This window comes from Phodopus roborovskii, unplaced genomic scaffold, assembly GCF_943737965.1.
Source record: "Phodopus roborovskii unplaced genomic scaffold, PHOROB, whole genome shotgun sequence".
NCBI classification, from domain to species: domain Eukaryota; kingdom Metazoa; phylum Chordata; class Mammalia; order Rodentia; family Cricetidae; genus Phodopus; species Phodopus roborovskii.
In genome coordinates, this window is record NW_026126525.1 from 6147300 (window position 1) to 6166462 (window position 19163).

The 19163-nt window shown below is 39.4% G+C and overlaps 1 protein-coding gene across 8 annotated transcripts in view; it reads left to right on the forward strand.

Annotated features, from left to right (window-relative positions):
- Lin54 (lin-54 DREAM MuvB core complex component) overlaps window positions 1-19163 on the forward strand; it is a 63523-nt gene that overhangs the window by 20503 nt on the left and 23857 nt on the right. For all 8 annotated transcript variants that reach the window (XM_051198630.1, XM_051198634.1, XM_051198636.1 and 5 more), the window contains 2 exons: window positions 3480-3603; window positions 13500-13642. In XM_051198630.1, the coding sequence (XP_051054587.1) occupies window positions 3480-3603; window positions 13500-13642 (267 nt within the window). The remainder of the gene's footprint in view (window positions 1-3479; window positions 3604-13499; window positions 13643-19163) is intronic.

A 19163-nucleotide genomic window follows, 5' to 3' on the forward strand; every position in this document is an offset into this window, starting at 1 on the left:
TAGGAAAGTTTGGGAGAGGTATTGACTCTAGCTGCTATTTACATTTAAGTTTTGGTTACTCTGCTGGGAACTCTATTGTCAGGAGCTTTGCATTAAGAAGTTGTCTCAGGCCTTATAACTTGCTGTATCCTTCCTGCTCCTGTTCACAGTTCATGCTTCTTGCTTCTTCATCTTTGCTGAGGGGCTCTTGAGTGAGAGAGCCTAGCCCACTACTGTGACGTATCCATCTGGTCTTAGTATTGAAGCCTGTTTTGATTGGCTGTGGCAGTGTGGATCATTATCATGGTTTCAAAGAACTAATGATAGAAATCAAAGTGTCATTCTTTCCATTCATGACAGCAGTGTATGAAAACTGTTTGAATAAGTGATTGATTTTTGTCCACTAATTTCTTACTTTAATTTTCTAAGTATTGACAATAAAAGAATCCGACCTAATACTCACTTGTTTTATTGTTGTTGGTTTTATAAAACCTGATTCCATTTGTTTTAAGTGTGTTTTTAAAAGAATGTGTAACAGAGCCAGGTGTGGTGAAGTATGTCTTCATCCCTGCACTCAGCATGTAGAGACAGGTGGATCTCTGTGAGTTTGAGGACAGCCTGGTCTACATAATGAGTTCCAGGACAGCCAGGAGGACTATAAAATGAGACCCTGACTCAAAAAAAAAAAAAAAATCAATAAATAAGTAAATTAGTAAACAACAGAAAATCAAGGAAACCTAGTATACAGTTGATTTTTAGGTAGCTCAAATCTTTCTAACTCAGAAGCAAACACTTGGGAAAATAAGTAAGTACACATTTATAGTTGTCTGCATTAGACTCCATACTAATGAGACTATTTTGAGGCATATGTGCATACAAATCTGATTTTCCCCCCAGATAGCCCACAGCATCATTTTAACTTTAATCAGAGTGGTGAGGTTGTTGAATATGGACAGCAGGCAAGAATGATGGAGACACATGTTCAGAAGTTAGGAAGGTAGCAACTGTGGCACAGTTGCTGATAGGTGTATAGTCATAGTTAATTCCAGAGAGCTAACTGTTGTCCCATATTTGCGGTGCCTAGTGTGTGAGAGCAATAAGCAGCTAACAGTGTGGGACAGCATAGCCCCTTAGGGCTTCTGTCCGTCATGATGCTGAAGGTTATTTGCATGAGTTATTGACTTCCTTTTCTATCTTATTTGTAAGTAATTTTTCATTTTATCTTAAACTGCTAATTTCATAAACCTATTGAAAGTAATTCTTTAAAAAATTTTAAAGTTTTTAAAGATGTTTTATGTGAATGAATTGCTTGAATGTGTGCATGCTTGTATGCATGCATGCATGTACGTATGTATGTATGTATACTATGTGTGTGCCTAGTTCCTGCAAATTCCAAAAGGCATCAGATCTTTTGAAATTGGAGTTAAGTTGTGAGCCTTCATGAGGGTGCTGGAAATGGAACCTAGGTCCTCTGCAAAAGTAGTGAGTTCTCTTAACCACTGATGAGCTTTGAGCATGCCAGGCAAGCACTGTAGCAAATGAACCCAGGCCAGGAATAAGCCCTTTTCACCCTGATTCCTAAACTACTCTGGAACAAAAGTTTAAGTAAAATAGAGCATAAAGATTCATTTTCAAGAACATACATGAAGCCCTGAGTTCCATATACATAGGGTAAAGCCAGGTGTGCTGACTCTTGTCTGTGATCCCCATGCCTGGGAGGTAGAGGCAAAGATAATCTGAGTTCAAGGCCAGCCTAGGCAATGTGAGAGCTGGTTTCAAAACTAAGTATGGTTCCTTAAGGATCTAGAGATTGTTATCTTGAGCAGTGCTCCACTAAAGGAGCATATCGCATATAACTGTGAAAAATCAGGAAAGTGTGGGTGGGGGGGATTGCTTTCAAGTCTTACTTTTAATGGCTAAGGTTATGCATTTCTAAGGGGTATTCTGTGGTCACTGATACTATGTATTTATGTGGGCCTCCATTGCTTTAGCACAAGTGGGAAGGGCTTTCCTTCATGTCTCTTGATGGCATTAGGTTTCCAAAGTACAAATAATTTATTTACTCAGATATCTATGTCATGTTGCAAGCTGGGGATATTGTTATAGACTAAATACTTTCCTTTTTTGAAAATATGATTTTTCTCCCCGAGGTATTTGTGTCACTGATATGATCTGAGTACAAGAAGGTAAACATTGTGAGTGTAAGCATGCTGTTTGTGATTTGAGCACACAGAACTGATATTTATCTGTGATCCATACCATTTCTGACGTATTGCTATTATTCATATTGGTCACGTGTATTCATTTGAGTCATCTCCAGTAATAAATAATACTTTAGGGTCTCAGTATACACATTTGCCAAAAGATAAACCATTTAGTGTTCTTCACACACTGAACTTTGAATGTTATGCCAGGTAAGTTCTGTTCCTTCCTTTAGCAGCTGTGTCTTTGCATTTTATGACAATTTCAACATAAAAACTTTGATCGTGGGTATGGTGGCTCACACCTATAATCTCAGCATTTGGGAGTTTGAGGCCAGCCTGGTCTCCTTAGTTAGCTTCACAAGAATGACCTTGTCTTAGAAAATAACTGTACCACACTGGTGCCTCTGTCTTCTTTGACTTGTGGCAAATTTTAGTTCAGGTCAACATTGTGCTCATATTTTAACTTTATATTGGAGATGAATTAAATAATGTATGGCTAGTCCCTTAGAAGGAGTTTAAAGTACAATAGATATTATTTCAGTAAATATGTTTTAGAGCCTTTTACAAACCCTTATTCTAGTAAACAGGTCTCTTTTTAATTGGGTTGCTCAACTGGTTCAGCTCTTCCTGTACTCTGGCGTGCGTGCGTGCGTGCGTGCGTGCGTGCGTGCGTGGTGTGTACTTGAAAGTCTGCTGGATGTGGCGGCTTATGCCTATTAACTCAGTACTTGGGAGGGTGAGGCAGGGAGATTGCCATGAGTTCAAGGTCAACCTGGGCAGCATAGGGAGCTCCAGGTCAGCCCATCTCAAAAACAAAACAAGTGAAAAAGAGAAAGAAAGAAATGTAGTTGTAATATGTAATATTTTACATCTTGGATCATAGGCAAATGTGGTCATGTGTATGTGTTCAGCAATGCTTCATTGTATTGTATGTTTTGAACTCTGTCTTTTTGTTGCAGAATAGCTTATTTGGAAAACTAACATTATGCATAGTGTTTTACTGTTAGTTATTATGATTACTATTATTAAACTTTACTATTGTTTCTCATCATCTGCATATTTCAGAGAGACTAGGGATTTGTCATGAAATTAGAGGCATTAGGATACATGTATTTATAGATAGGATCATAATAATATTTTGGTGAATAGATTTATTTTAAATGTCTTACATATTAATACATAGATTTGTTAAATGACCTGGCTTTATATGTACTACAGCTGTATGAATCTTGTCAAACTTTTGTTGCATAGATTTTTATGGAAACAGATGTCTTCATAGTTATTTATATGTTTCAGATTGCTAAGAAGCCTCGAACACCAACCTCTGGTCCAGTGATCACGAAGCTCATTTTTGCAAAACCAATTAATAGTAAAGCAGTCACCGGACAGACAACTCAAGTGTCACCACCAGTCATCACAGGTTATATTCCTTTATAGTCTATCAAGCTATATGTATGTCTTTTTTTTTAAGATTTAGAAAAGGCTGCCCTGCTGCCTTAAAATGTCTTCAGTGCACCAGTCATAGCTTATGTTAGTTATGTTAGTATTTTTTGCACTTTTATTAAAAAATAAATTTTTATATGATATATTCTGAGTATGGTTCCCCTCCCTCAACTCCTCCTGCATCCTCACTTCCCCAGAACTCCCCCCCCCAGGTCATCCCCACTCCCCCAGGTCATCCCCACTCCCCCCAGATCATCCCCAATCCCCCAGGTCATCCCCACTCCCCCAGATCATCCCCATTTTCTTTCTGACTCTTTAGAAAATAAGTAGGTTAACAAAAAAAAGCAAATAAACAGAATAAAAAAACAAAACAAAATAACAAAGTACATGAAAACACACCAAGAGATACATAGACACAAAATCCAAAATCTATAAAAACACAAGATGGGAAATTATAACCCAGTTCTAGCTGAGCCACTTCCCACATACAATTCTTTAGTAACTGAAAATTGTCATGTTATCAAGTAATAGTTACTTAAATAATAGCAGAACTTAAGCTGTGTTGCATTTACCACTACTCACCTTAATGTGGCCATTTCTTTTTATTATATTCTTCAAAATGTGTCATCACCAGTAACTGTGTCATTTTGAGTAGTTAAACTTCAAGTGTTCTGTTAGGAATGTAGGTCTGTTAGTAGAAAGGTTGACTATGCCGAAAACCTTGGTATCAATTCACAGTAATATAAAAGATCCCAAACAATATAGCTCTCCCTGGTTAACATGAATACCTCCATGGATGCCATTGTTCAGTCTTTGGGTCATTTATAGTATGTTTCAAGTTAATCACAGGTTTGCCTTATTAATTGCAGACAGAATGCATAGAGATAGATATCTGTTGTTTCACTAGAATTATTGGTGCTAAATTTAGTTTGCAAAGATAATTTCATCTTTTGATCTTGCTCTATAGCCCTGGCTGGCTTTTCAATTCATAGTAATCTTCCTCTCTAGGGCTGGGGTTAAGGATATCCATACCATGCCCATCTTAATTCTTTCTTTTGACTAGTTTCTGTATAGTCTTTACATTTTTATATATGTCACATTTTAATCTGCCAAAGTAGATGTCCTGTATTCAAGTAGTAGGTCATATAATTTTTATATTGTAGCTAATGCTGTTCAAAATATGCTAAGATTGTTTTTAAATGGTAGGTGGGGGTTCTCATTGAAGATGGATTTACCTATGTATAGCTGGTTTCTCTAAAATACATATTTGATCTTGCCACATCCATGCTTAAAATATTCTTTGCTTTATTCATTTCTTGGTCTTGACCTGTTCAAATGCCAGTGTTGTTATAGCTGTTAGGATCTCCTATTAACCCAAACCTGTTAACTTATAAGAGATAGCAACTAGATCGTGCTTTCTCGGCACTAAGGGTCTTAGCAGTATTCCTCTTGCCTCTCATCTCTTCTCTTGGCCTCTACTCCTGGACGTCTCCTGGGGTCTAATGAGGCACCTTCATGGCACTGTCTTCATGTGTGTTCTTATCAAGTCTGGTTATTTCTATCATGTATTTACCTTTCTGCTGTAGTTTGTTTTGAAGGGTCTCACTATGTAGCCCTGGCTGACCTGGACCTCACTAGACCAAGCTGACCTCCAGCTTACCTCCCAAGTGCTGGGATTAAAGGCAAATGCCACCACTGCTTGGAGATAGTGATTCTTTGTTTCTTTACCATTTAGTTCTTTTAAGAATTACTTTACTTAAAAAAAAAAAAAAACATTTCCCATTAAGGGCCCAGTGAGATGGCTTAGCAGGTAAAGGCACTTGCTGCCAAGCCCAGCAACCTGAGATCAGCATCACTGAAGGAGAGAATCAATTCTAAAAGCTGTTTACTGGCTTCCAGATGCTCCGTAGCACATACATACAGGCTTGTGTGCATATGCTTGATAAGTAAATACTAAACATAACCCACAGGAGTGACTAGCTCAGTGCCATTCAATATCTTCACATCATTGTGCTGTCACCCCCCCTTTTTTTTTTAATCTCCAGAACTTTTCAACTTTCAAAACTTTAAACTCATTAAACTGCTGCTATTCTTCATTCTTCCCTGTCTCCATCTCTGGCATGCACTGTCCTGCCTCAAGGGATTCTGAGTATCCTATCTGTCTATCCAGGTAAAGTCATACAACACTGATCTTTTGTCACTGGCTGCTTTCACCTCCCGTAACCTTCAAGTCCACCCATATTCCAGCATGTTTAAGTTATTTCCTTTTAAAAGGCATAATAGTTCTGTTGTGTGTATGTACAAGATTGATGGAATTCTTTTATGTTTGTCATTTTGGCTCTGAAGCTATTTAGGCTAGTGGGTGTTATTGAACGAGTATGTTTATCTTAAAGACAGTATAATAATTTAATGTAAAAGCTGTTGGAAGATTGGGCTTTTATTCATGGCTCTCGAATTGATTTTCTCCATGATCGTGGGTAAATGCATCATTTGTTCATCTTGTGGGAGAGGGTTGTTCACACATAAGCTTTTACCCAGCTGGGGCTCAAAGCTTGTTGTGTAGCTGAGGCTACCCTTGAACTCATGATTCTTGTGACTCCTGTCTTCCATGTGCTGGGATTACAGGTGTATGATACCATACCTAATTTTGTTTGTCTTCTTTAAAATATGAATACCATCACCTCACATGACTATTGAGATGGTTAAATGAGATTAGAGATTCATATTATGAGAGCTTCTAAGATGCAGGGTTACTTCATGATCCCAAACTTTGTTGTTGTGTGAAAATATTCACTAATGAGTTGATCTCTCTTAGAATTTGGCCTTAGCTGGGCATGGTGCCATATGCTTATGTTCTCATTTGGAATGCTGAGATAGGATTACTGTGGGTTTGAGACCAGTGGGTTCCAGGGCAACCTGGGTTACAGATAGACCATGTCTCAAAAAAACCAAACAAACAACATACAAAACATACAAAAAGTCTTATAATTTAATTTCAAGGCAAAATTACATTGTGTACATATTTTCTTGATTTGCAGTTTAAGATGAATAGGATTAAGGGTTAGGTTAGAAAATTATAAATGCCCTTAATGTGATGGCTCATGTCTCTAATGACAACATTTGGAGACACCACAGGATGGTTGCTGTGGATTCTAGGCCAGCCAGAACACAACGCATAATCCTGTCTCAAAGGAAAAGAAAATGGAAGCAGTGGGCATGATGCCCAGTGGGCTAAGGCTCCTGTCACCAAGTCTGTCCACCTGGGATGGATCCCTGAGACCCACATGGGGAAGGAGAGAGCCAACACACTCAGGGTGTCTTCCGACTCTCACCACTAAATGAATACATTTTTTTAAAGAAGAGGAAAATCATAAATGCAAACTGGAGGAGAATCTATGGATTTCTCAAAAAGAGTAACTTGAATTTTAAAATATATCATGAAATACTCAAATATTTGGACAAAGTTATGTGTAAACTGAATTTGTTCTTGTGCTGTATCATACAGGGTTTCAGAGGGACCTCTCCCTAACCACAGCGTTAGCAGCTCATTTGTCTTGTTTATCCTAAGAGGGTGGAACTTACCCCTTCTCCCCCAAGAGAATATCAAGGCTTTATTGGCCAGTTATGTGGCAATTCAAAACTGCCACCTAGGCACCAGGATTTAAGCAGCCTGTGATCTCTGCTTGAGACTCAAGGACCAGAGTCATTCTTGGGTGTAAGTTTGATGTTCATGGCCTATGGGAGCCAGTATGAGCACCTGGGGAATAGCTAGGCAAACCTGCATTTTTGCACCTGGTGGAGAAGGTCATCCTTGAGCTATACTGTGTGATGGTCTAAGCCAGCCTCTATCCAAGATCCTGTCTTGAACTCAAACCCCAAACTGGAAAGCTGAAGTTCCCTTTGTAGCTCAGGGTCTTTGTATGAGTTATTATGCATTTAATGTCTGTTCAGGAATTGCACAAGAGTAGGAGGGATGGATTCCCTCCTATCTCATCTTGCCCCACACAAGGGCAAGGTACACTAGGACCCACACTGTAGCACATGTACTGACTTTTACCTTGACTTGCCTTTGAGACCAAGCTCCTGGAAGGCTTGTTGGGAGGGAAGTGTACTTCTCCCTCAGAGAGATATGAGAACACAGATCTTCACACTCACATTGTGCATGTGCATAATACAATAATAAGTCTTATTATAAAAATAAAATCATACACTTTATTTGAGCATGCAAGCTGAGTTCAAGCCCTTGTGTGCCTTAGAGTATGTGTGGAGATCACAGGGCAACTTGAGGCAGTCCCTTCTCTTCTACCATGTGGGGGTCAGGGTCTGTATTCAAGTGCTCCCCCAGGCTCAGTGGCAGGTGCCTCACTCACTGAGCCATCTCAATAGTCATAATAAACCCAAGACCAAAAGTGAAGGAATTACAGATGGAAACTTAGTTGGGGTATCCAAAATCCAGATAGGGCTCTCAGGGACTTATCCAGAAAATGGAGTCACTTTCCACAGAGGCAGAAGTGGATTCACCCCTTTCTCAAGCATGTGAGATCCTCACACTCATATCTTACATTAATATTGTAAGTAGTAGCCAATTAATACAGTGTTTGTAGGTTGGGATGCTACTTGGTTGTAGAACATTTGTCTCAAGTGTTAGACCCCAGGTTTGCTCTCTAGTAACCCATGCCTCTACCCCAGAGGGTGAAGTCTGTGAGCAGAATCACTGAGTGGCTGCTTGTTCTTGATTCCTACCCTGAGACGATGTTACTGCTGCTGAGGAAGTCTGAGTTCAGGGAGCTTCAGCACCTTAGCTGGCACATCTGCCCGAGCTGCCTCCTGGGTACCTCACTGTGCCCCGATGCTGTCAGAACTCCGCTCTTACTTCCTGAGTACTAGGGGACAACATCCAGTTGGTGTGAAGAGGTCCAACATTACTCTCAACAGCTGTATTTCTCAGGGGACCCTGGCCCCCAGCAGGCCCAGCAGAATACTGGAGTAGATGTCTTAAGGGATCTGTGAATGGCACAGTGGACTTCAGAGGGAAAAAAAAATAAACTTTTGCTTTTGATTTTCTTCCTTTTCTACAATTTGCTTTAAATCTTAAATTATTATTGTGTCTGTAGTGTGAGTATATGGAAATCAAGAACAACTTTCAGGATGTAATTTTCTGGTTCTTCCCAAAATAAAATGAGGATTAAATTCAGATCTTCAGGTTTGTGTGGGAAGTGCCTTTACCCACTGAGCCATCTTGCCAGCCCCTTACAGCATAATTTTTGCCCTCTTTGAAATGAGTTCACTTTAAGTGAGCTTTCTCTCCTCAAGTATTATGTATCTTCAAGCATAGGACTTTTCTGTAAGAGTGTTTTCTGAGGGGCTGGAGCGGTGGCTCTGGACACTCTGTTCCAGTCTGGCTTCTAGCATTCACATGTAATGCCCACACTTGGCTGTACTCTAGCTCTTCTGGCCTCTAGGGGCATTCATTCACTCACATGCATAGACACATACTTAGACAAACACAAGGCTGGAAATGCCTAGTATCAGGCAGCAAATCTGCCTGCACACACACATGCATATAGGTTTTTGTTTGTTTGTTTGTTTTTTTTTTTTAGAGAAATTAGCTTGGTGAAATTTGATTACACTCTTCAATCAGTTTAAGCAATCATTAGATCTTGACCAGTCTTATTTCTATCCATGTATTGTTTTAAAGCAATTTGAGATAGTAAATTTTTTTACTTGTAACTATTTCAGCTTTAATCTATAACATAAATGCAAATGTTTATAAAATCCACCTTAACGGTTTTAATACTCATAAAAAAACCAGTGACCTTAATGGTACTTTGTAAATATCATAAAATACTACTGTCAATTTCAATTTAACTGAAATCACTTTAATGCCAATATTTTAAAATACTTAAAGAAATTGTGTTTTATTATTGACTATGCTAGTTTCAATTTTTTTAAGTTTTAAAAAGATTTTTACTACATTCTTCATCATGCATATTAAAACTCAAGCTGAACAGTGAGTTCTGTATCACAAAGGAGGGTTTATTTTTATACTCAACTTTAAAGCTATGGTTAACAAGTTAAACAAAAGCTGGGTGGTGGTGGCACACACCTTTAATCTCAGCACTCAGGAGGCAGAGACAGGCAGATCTGAGGTTGAGGCCAGCCTAGTCTACAGAGTGAGTTCCAGGGCAGCCAGTGCTAAATAGAGAAATCCCAAAACTACACAAATGCAACAATGCATACAATTGTTAAAAAAATTAATAAAAATAAAGTCCTTTAAACAATGAATGTTTCCTGGAAGATAATACCCATTAATATAAAATATAAATACCTAAAGCAGTGAGCATTTTTATGAAACTGTTGCTTACAATAACTTCATAATGATGGTTATTGGAACTTTATGCTTGTTCCTCAGGCATTTGCTTTGCAAAGCACATACACATAAAAAACATTTAAAACTTAAACTTTAGTTTTTAAATTTTTTAAATCACATTGGTTGATTGACTGATTGATTGATGGGGTGGATATGTGGGGGTCAGAGGACAACTTGTGGGAATTGGTTTTCTTCTCCCCATGTGGGTCCCAGGAGTCAAACTCAGTGTCTTGTCATTGAGCCATTTCAAAGGTCCTGAAATGTTTTTAAGTTAATGAATTAAGATAAAAGTTGATTCCCCTTTAAAACTCTTTCTACTTTGGCATTGTTACTAAAGGAGGCGGGTCACTGCTCTGTGCTAGTGGTTACCCTTTGGGTAAAGGAACTATCCCTCTGTGGCTTCTTTCTGAGGTTTGACCCTAGCAACCGTGTTACTGTCTCCACTTCTTAAATACTTAGGCCTTTGCTCTTTCTGGGAAACTTTTGTCAGAAGGTCTTTCATAGAGCTGGGCTTGATGTTTTTCTCTTTCTTTCCTACTTTTGTATATTTGATGTGGCCAGTTGGTTTTGATTCTTCAACCTGGCAGCCAAGGTCAATCAGAATAATCTTGGTTTTCCTGTCAAAATAATCTCCAAGTTATTGCAAAGAAGAGTTTTTTGTTTACTATTTATACTTCAGAATTATGTGAATGTCCATTTGCACTACAGAAGATTCTTCTTGTGGTTGCTACCACCTCAGACACAGCAGAGGAAAGGGCTCTAGAAGGGCTTTTGTCAGGCCATTCTGGCCCAGAAATGACATTCTGAGTTTATTCATAACTCAGTTGTCCTAATTCATAACTCACATGACCCTAATTAACATCGAGACTGGGAAGGACATCAGATCAGAGGTACAAATACAGTGCTACCCTGTGCCCCAAACAGGGAAAATCAGAATTCTTGGTGAACAGCAATAATGACAGTTCTATATACGCCTTCAAGAATTTAGATGTGGGGCTGGAGCTGACTGTAGGTAATGGTAGGTGAAGGAAAGAGGACCAGGCCTTTGGAATTAATGGTCTAGAATGGCTTTGTATTTTTTTTTCCTCACCCAGGATAAAACTTCCTGAATATTTTACCTATTGAAATATGGTTTCCAGTTCCCTAAGTTGTGCAGGTGCCCTGCATTTCTCCAGGGTTGTTTCAAAGGCATTATTTATTGTCCAAGGCAGAGTGAAGTGTGGGCTCTGGCCAGGGCAGCTAGGTGAAGTCTTTCCTTCCCTTTTGGTGCTCTAAAATCAGTGTTCAGGTATGTCCATTCAGTTACAGCTTTTATTTTTACTCATGTGTATGTGTATTGTCATATTTGTGTTGATACTTTCAGAGGCCACAAGAGGCCCTTAGAACTGGTTACATGGAGTTGTGAGCCACCTGATGTGGGTATTGGGCTCTGACTCTGGTTCTCTGGAAGAGTAGCAAGTGCTCTTAACTACTGGGCCATCTCTCTGGCTCCAGTAGCTGTTTTTTATAAGTGTATGAGCTTTGATTTCTGTTTTTTGAGTTGAAGCCTGATGTATTATTCCTGGCTAGCTTATTGCTATGTAGCTGAGAATGACCTTGGAGTCTCAGGTCTCTACCTTCCCAGCGCTGTCCCATCTTATGACATTCTAGGGAGAGATCCATGGTTCCCTGCATGCTGGGCAAGTACTCTGCCAACCAAGCTGTGTCCCAACAGAACTGTGGGTTTTCATTCTGCCCTGCATGGTTTAAGTTCAAATAGGAAGACAGGACAGGTAAAGTACAAATAGGAAGACAGCCACAGGACAGGTAAAGTGCAGAGGCTGAAGCAGACTTGGGGCAAAAGTCCTGGGGTGTCCCAAACTCGCTTTTTGATGGACATAGCTTAACTATGTTTGGGAGCATATTTTTAGGTAATCCTTAGGCCCACTATAGTTCATTAGGGTCTTACTAATGTCTCTATATCTGTGTATATATAGGCCATTATCATGTAAGCTTTTAAAAGTGTTACTAAAAACAGTCACCTGCTGTAAGGAGTTTGGTTTTTCCACCTGACGCCTGGTCTTGTCCCGCCGCCGCGCCAGCCCCAAATAATACACAGAGACTCTGTATTAGATATTATACTGTTGGCCAGTTACTACTTTCTTATCGGCTAGCTCTGTCTTAAGTATTAACCCATTTTTGTTGATCTATGTATTTCTCTTACCGGGGAGCCGGCGGCATACAGCTTTCTCCAGACTCTCCATCTTGACTCCTCCTCACTACTTCCTATTTCCTCCTTGTCTCCTAGTCCCTCCTATCTTCCTTTCCTATTGGCCAACAGTGCTTTATTATTAACCAGTATGAGAAACATATACAGAATGACATCTCCCATCATCTCCTCTTTTCTGTCTAAATAAAAACAAGGGTTTTAACCTTAACATAGCAAAATATATCACATAACAGTTATCAAATAAGAATCACAGTTAACACTATTTAGTCCATTAACATTTAGCAAGATTTGAAGAAAATATTTCATCATCTATCCTATCTTTGTGTGTCTAAAGTCTATGTAACTTATCTTTAATACTAAGGAAAACTGTAACCATAACTATCTGTCTTCAACTCCTTCAAAGACTACAGAAGGATAATATATAAACTCTACAAATGACAGAGACATCTTGCCTTTGTCACCTGAAGTTCTTTTGTAATCTTCCATCTTCAGCCCATAGGCCATAGTGTGTCTGGCAGACTCTTCAGCAAAGCAGGAAACTTTAAACTGTCTTTTTGTATTGGCAGTTTGTCAGTCACTTTTCTCTGTGTCCTGCAGACTGTCTGGCAGACTCTTCCATGAAGCAGGAACTCTATAGCAATGTCCATCTTGAATCAGCAATCACTTTTCTATGGGTCCTGCATGTCCAGTTTATATAGCACATAGTCAAACAGTCCAGACAAGAGCAGTATCTTGTCCATATGGCTAATCTTGCCATATTGAAAGTAAACTCCATAAAGAGTTTCTTCAATGTCCATCTTTCTTTCTGTTGCAGGTGGTATTGCCAAGAGCAATTATGTCTCACTGTCACGAAAACCCTAAACCATTTTAAATGCCATATTCTGTAGGTCTTTGAAAGGTTTGAAGAATGCCTATCTATCTCAAATACATCTCTGTTTATCTTGAAAACCTAACTAACTTAACTCTAAGCTTTGACTATCATAGGTAATTATCTATAATCTGTACTACATTATACATTACATTTCTAAATGAGCTATATAAACACAATACCTAAACAAGAAGAGAAATATACATATCACAACATTGACCTTAAATTGTATCAGTAAATGAAAATCCATTCCAATACAAAGTATCCATATCTATATGGGCGCCATTTGTAAGGAGTTTGGTTTTTCCGCCTGACGCCTGGTCTTGTCCCGCCACCGCGCCAGCCCCAAATAATACACAGAGACTCTGTATTAGATATTATACTGTTGGCCAGTTACTACTTTCTTAACCTGCCTCTTGTTTGCAGGTAGGGTTCTTTCCCAGTCTACTCCTGGAACTCCATCAAAGACCATGACAATATCAGAAAGTGGTGTTATTGGATCAACTTTAAATTCTACAACACAGACACCAAATAAGATAGCCATCTCACCTTTGAAGTCACCAAATAAGGTAAAAAAAAAAAAAAGAAAAGAAAATCAGCCACAAATGCCAAATATTGTGGTTGCTTGCCTTTATTGTCTTACAAGTAACTTCAAATACTTTTTTAGTTTTCATAATTTCCCAAGCAGATAATAGGCACTCAGTGAATACAGAATTAATTTAGTAATCAAACTGTTTTCCTTCTTTGTTTTTTTTTTGTTGTTGTTTTTTGTTTTGCTTGTTGTTTGTTTAAGACTGGGTCTACTTTGCAGCTTGGGTGGCTGGCCTAGGACTCAAAACCCTCCTGCTTCTGCCTCCCAGGTGGGATTATAGGTGTGCTGATCAAGGACTCATTCTCCCTCTGCTCTCTCACCTCTCTCTTTGCTGTACTCTCAATCACAAGCAAGAAGTTTTTGCTAGTAAAGATTTTACTTTAAGCAGAATAACACAATAAACAGTGATAACAGAGTAACCACTGGTGATTTTTATGACCACACAGATACAAGTCTTTTTTAATGAAGTATATGATATGGAACTATTCAGCTAGTATTTAGCAAAATTTCTCTTGGGTAGTAATAAACACATGTAGGGAATTTGTAGTTATAAGATGCTAAAGTAACCTCTGCTTTATGGAGAGTGAGTTTTTGCAGGGTAACATTCAGTCCTAGAAAAGGACATTGGTGTTGCTAGCATATTATCAAACATTTGGAGTGTAACTGCATTTTAGTGTTTGAGAGCTTTACATGATTTGTTTTCCTCCTGAGGTGGCAAGTATCTAGCCTACCCTCCTAAGACATACTGGTGTCATACCAATGTGAAGAGACAGACAAGGCAGGTATATTTTAAAAGTCACTTGGGTGGAAAATATTTTTTTTTTCCTGTGAGTTGCCACCTTACAATTCTGGAAATACATTTTCTTTTGTCCCTGACTTCTTCCTTGATTTGCAGCTATTCATAAATTAAATAACATTGAATGTTTGGTCTATACAATATGTAAATATGACCTCATACAGCTAATTATAGTAGGCATCCCCATATAAATTAATATAGTGCAACAAAATTTTCTGTAATAAAATGGAGTCAGCCTATGGTTTCATGCATAATGATAAGCACTGGGCTAAAACATAAATAAGGGCTTTAATTTCAAGGAATTCAGTAAGACCATTAGATGGAAACATTAAAAGTTGTCTACAAAGCCTTGCAGAAGGCAGAGGCAGGACAGGCTCTAAAGCTACACAGGGTAGACTGATGTGTGTGCCCGTGTGTGTGTGTGTGTGTGTGTGTGTGTGTGTGTGTGTGTGTGTGTGTTCATGACTGAGATTTATACAGAGAAGGCTATTCTTGTTTTGACTTTAGAGTCTTTCTGTGTAGCACAGGCTGGCCTCGAACGCAAGGCAATCCTTTTGCCTCAGCCTTCTGAGTGCTGGGATTACTGGCCTGTGCCACTACACCTGTCTTTGAAGGTTATTCTTTGAGATTCTTAAACTGAAAGATAGGTGGAACTGAGCTGTGACTGAGAAGAGGTGCTCCTGAGTTTGTACCTGTGTGGTGCATTCCAGGAGCTACATGGTATTGTAGTGTGAGACCCTGAGGTGCTGTGCTTGCATGGAAGAATTACTGTTCTCAAAAACTAACTTGTTCACAGTGCACATGCATCAGTGGTTCTCACCCTTGTCTGCATGCTGGAATCACATGGGGAGTCTTAATTACCAGTGCCTAATTCTCATTCCACACTGTCTGAGTCAATCTCTCTGGAGTTTGAAGTCAAGATTTTGAATCTGTCCCTGAGAGATTCAAAAGGGCACTTAGACTGAGAGCCAGTATTCTGAATAATAAAAGATTTGCGTATTTATAAAGGAGACCTGCTGAGTTGTAAAAGACAGTTTGGGAGAAGATAATGTAGACCCTGAGAGAAATCAGCCAGAGTCAGTTTGGCTATCTGTATGTACTTGAGAAGCACCTGGGCCTCTTTAAAACAAAACAAAACAAATGTCTGAAGTCCTGCCATCCCCCATTTAAATCAGAATCTGTAGGCAGGTTACATTTTAGTTTTAATATTTTCATTCCACACTGTGGGTGAGAATAAAGAATCACTAAGTTAGATACTGAAAAGTAGCTAAATAAGTAGCTAACTGGCTTCCAGCAGAATAGTCCATATCTGCTGCTGCTACCAGCCCAGGCCAGTTGTCACTTGTCAGAATGAGATTCTTTTGCCTTCCTTCCTTCCTTCCTTCCTTCCTTCCTTCCTTCCTTCCTTCCTTCCTTCCTGCCTGCCTGCCTTCCTGTCTTCTTCCTGCCTTCATTCCTTCCTGCCTTCCCTCTCTCCTGCCTTCCCTCCCTCCCTTCTTTCCTTTCCTCCCTCCCTCTTCCTTTTTTGTGACAAGTTCTCATCATGTAGCCAAAATCCTGCTGCCTCGGTCTCCTAAGTGTTTATATTACAAGTATGTACCCAAAATGTCCAGTCTTTGGGCTTTTATTAATATAAACATTTTTATATGTATGAGGATTTTGCCTGCATATATATATATATATATATATATATATATATATATATCTGTGCACCATGAGTATGCCTAGTTCCCTCAGAAAAAGGTATTGGATCCTCTGGAACTGCAGTTTCAGGCAGTTGTGAGCTGCCATGTGGGCTCTGAGAACCAAATCTGGTCCATCTGGAAGAGCATTCCATGCCCTTGGCTGATGCACCATTTTCCAGCATCCTCACCCCCTTTTTTTAGGTAGACAAGAGGTAATTGGCCACATCCGTTTTAGACTGTGTGGAGTTGATCAACATGTAGCTCACACCTTGGGCAAGTGACTAACATACATTGGGCTGATAGAAAACACTCCATATGGCTCTTTTGTATTAGAGAGTCGTGGTAGAAATTGTTGATTTGAGTGAAGGGGTATTTAGTTCTTAATTATGTTTGTTGTTGATGTCCTCACTAGTTACCTAGAGGCAGATACAATTGGGAAGTTTAACAGAGGCATTAACTAAAGCCACAGGCCTCTTCTGGAACATTAGGCTGTATAGAGAGTGGGGAAATCAGGACTGACCCAAGGACAAGACTCCATGGGAGAAAATGAGTAAGAGTTAGCATGAAAACCAGAGTGTGGCAAGAATCTATTTCAGGAATATTCCTGGGGAAATCAATTAAGAAAAAAACTAAAAAAGAATTTTAGCTGGGTATGGTAGTATACATGTGTTATGAGCAGGTTTTCCTGCCGGTCTGGTCCCATCGCTGCGCCAGCCCCAAATAACCCATAGAGACGCTGTATTAGATATAAAGTTGTTGGCCTGTTACTAGCATATCTTATTGGCTAGCTCTGTCTTAAATATTAACCCATTTCTATCAATCCAAGTATTTCCACGTGATCTTATCTTACTGGAGAGAGGGCCTGGAATTCCACCTTGTTGGTCCTACATCTTGAAACTCCTCCCTACTACTTCCTACATCCTCTCTCCTTGAGCATCTACCATCAAGTCTGGCACAGGGACGACCTTGCTAACATTTCAGACAGCTCCCCCACTCTTCTCTGTCTCTCACTGGACAGCACAAAGACGCCAGTGCTTTCCCAACCCCCCTGAAAGCTGCACCTGTTTCTCACTGCATGGCAGGTTTCTGTTGTATAGTCGAAGTAATCATGAAATTTCATAGACATTTCTTAGACACACAAACATCGAATTAATGAAATGTTGTGTTTTATTCATTTCTCCTTGCTTTAAGTCACTGGGTCTCAACCTGTGGGCCTCGAACCCCCTCACAAGGGTCTCACAACAGATATCTTGCATATCAGATATTTCCATTATGATCCAGTTATGAAATAGTAGTGAAATACTTTTGGGGGGGATGGTCATCACAATATGAGGAGCTGTGTTAAAGGGTTGAAGCATTAGGAAGGTTGGGAACCACTGCTTTTTAAGTTTTACTAATTTTTTTTTGATATTTCAAGACAGGGTTCTCTGTGTAAACAGTCCTGGCTGTCCTACAACTCACTTTGTAGACAAGTTTTACCAATTTTGTTGTCTGTTTTCTGACCTCAGTGTATCTTTTGTTCTGAAATCATAGTATTTCTTTTTAGAGTTGTGTGTTTCTTGAATCCAGGGCTTTAATATGCAAAACTAATTGGAAGAAGAGAGTAATTACCAAAATTCCAGTGAATGCATAGAATCCCTAATATCCAACTTTTACTGTGGTAAAAAGAAATTTGAAAATACAAAAATAGGATACTCGAGTGTCAGTAGTGTTGAGTAATAACACCTACTTTTGATACTTGTTCGGTTCTGCAGATCTGAATTAATGTCCAGCCAGAAAAGGAAATAAGGGATTAAGATGGCTATGAAAGCTTCCCACAGTTCACTCACTTACATTCATATGCACAGATAAAGACCACAGCTCAGCTATTAAGGTTTAAATTTAGCAAGATGGCTGGACATCTGGCAGGTGTTGTTTCTTTCAGGATTTGGGATATATCTCGGCTGATGCAGTGTTTGCCAGCATACATGAAGTCCTGAGTTCAGTCTCCAGAAGTGAATAGAAGTGGGTGTGGTCATATACAGCTGTTATCTCAGTACTTGTGGGGGTGGAGGGTGGTAGCCCAGAAGTTAGAGGTCAACTCAAGCCTCAGTTTGACACCAGCTTGAGATCATATCTTTAAAAAAAAGTGTGTGTGTGTGTGTGTGTGTGTGTGTGTGTGTGTGTGTGTGTGTGTACACCCCATGTACATACACACAACATTTGTTTGTTTTGGTTTTTCAAGACAGAGTTTCTCTGTGTAACAGTCCTGTCCTGGAACTCTGTAGCCCATGCTGACCTCAAACTCACAGCGATCTGTTTGCCTGTGCCTCCCAAGTGCTGGGATTAAAGGTGTGCGCCCCCACTTCCTGGTACATAACATAAATTTAATGTAGTGTTAAATAATTGTTTTGGGAATTGAACCAAAGGAATCATACATTCTGAGCCTGTGCTTACACTGAACTGTCTTCAGCTTCATTTAACAGGATGCTTTATAGTTTTTACTGTAGAATGTCTCACTTTTCTGATTAAATATATGCACCAATGCTGTGGGGTTTGTTTTGGTGACTATTGTAAATGTCATGACTTTCCTGACTTCAGACTCAGGCAGTTTGCTGCTGTTGGCCTCTAGAAGTACTGGTGGGTTTATCTGTTAATGGCATGTCCTGAAACTGTTGAATTTGTCACTTACTATTAGTTAGGTTTTCAGGTGTTCTGGCAGAGCCATTGGGGTTTTCTGTGTTTAAGAGTGTGTCATCTGACAGTGAAAATTTGACTTCCTCTTTTCTGGTGTGAATCGTGTTTCTTTCTCTTCCTTGGTTCTCTATAGTGCTTCTAGCTCTTTACTGAGTAAAAATAGTGAAAGTGAGCTCTTTTATTTTTTTCTTGTTTGAGGTTTTTAGAGAGAAGGCTCTCAGTTTTTCACCCACAACTGGCTGTTGGACATTAGGATGTGGCCTCATATGTTTAAGTATGTTCCTTTTGTCCTTGAAAGCTCTATCTCAAAGGGTTGCTAAGTCTCAAAAATTTTTTGGGTC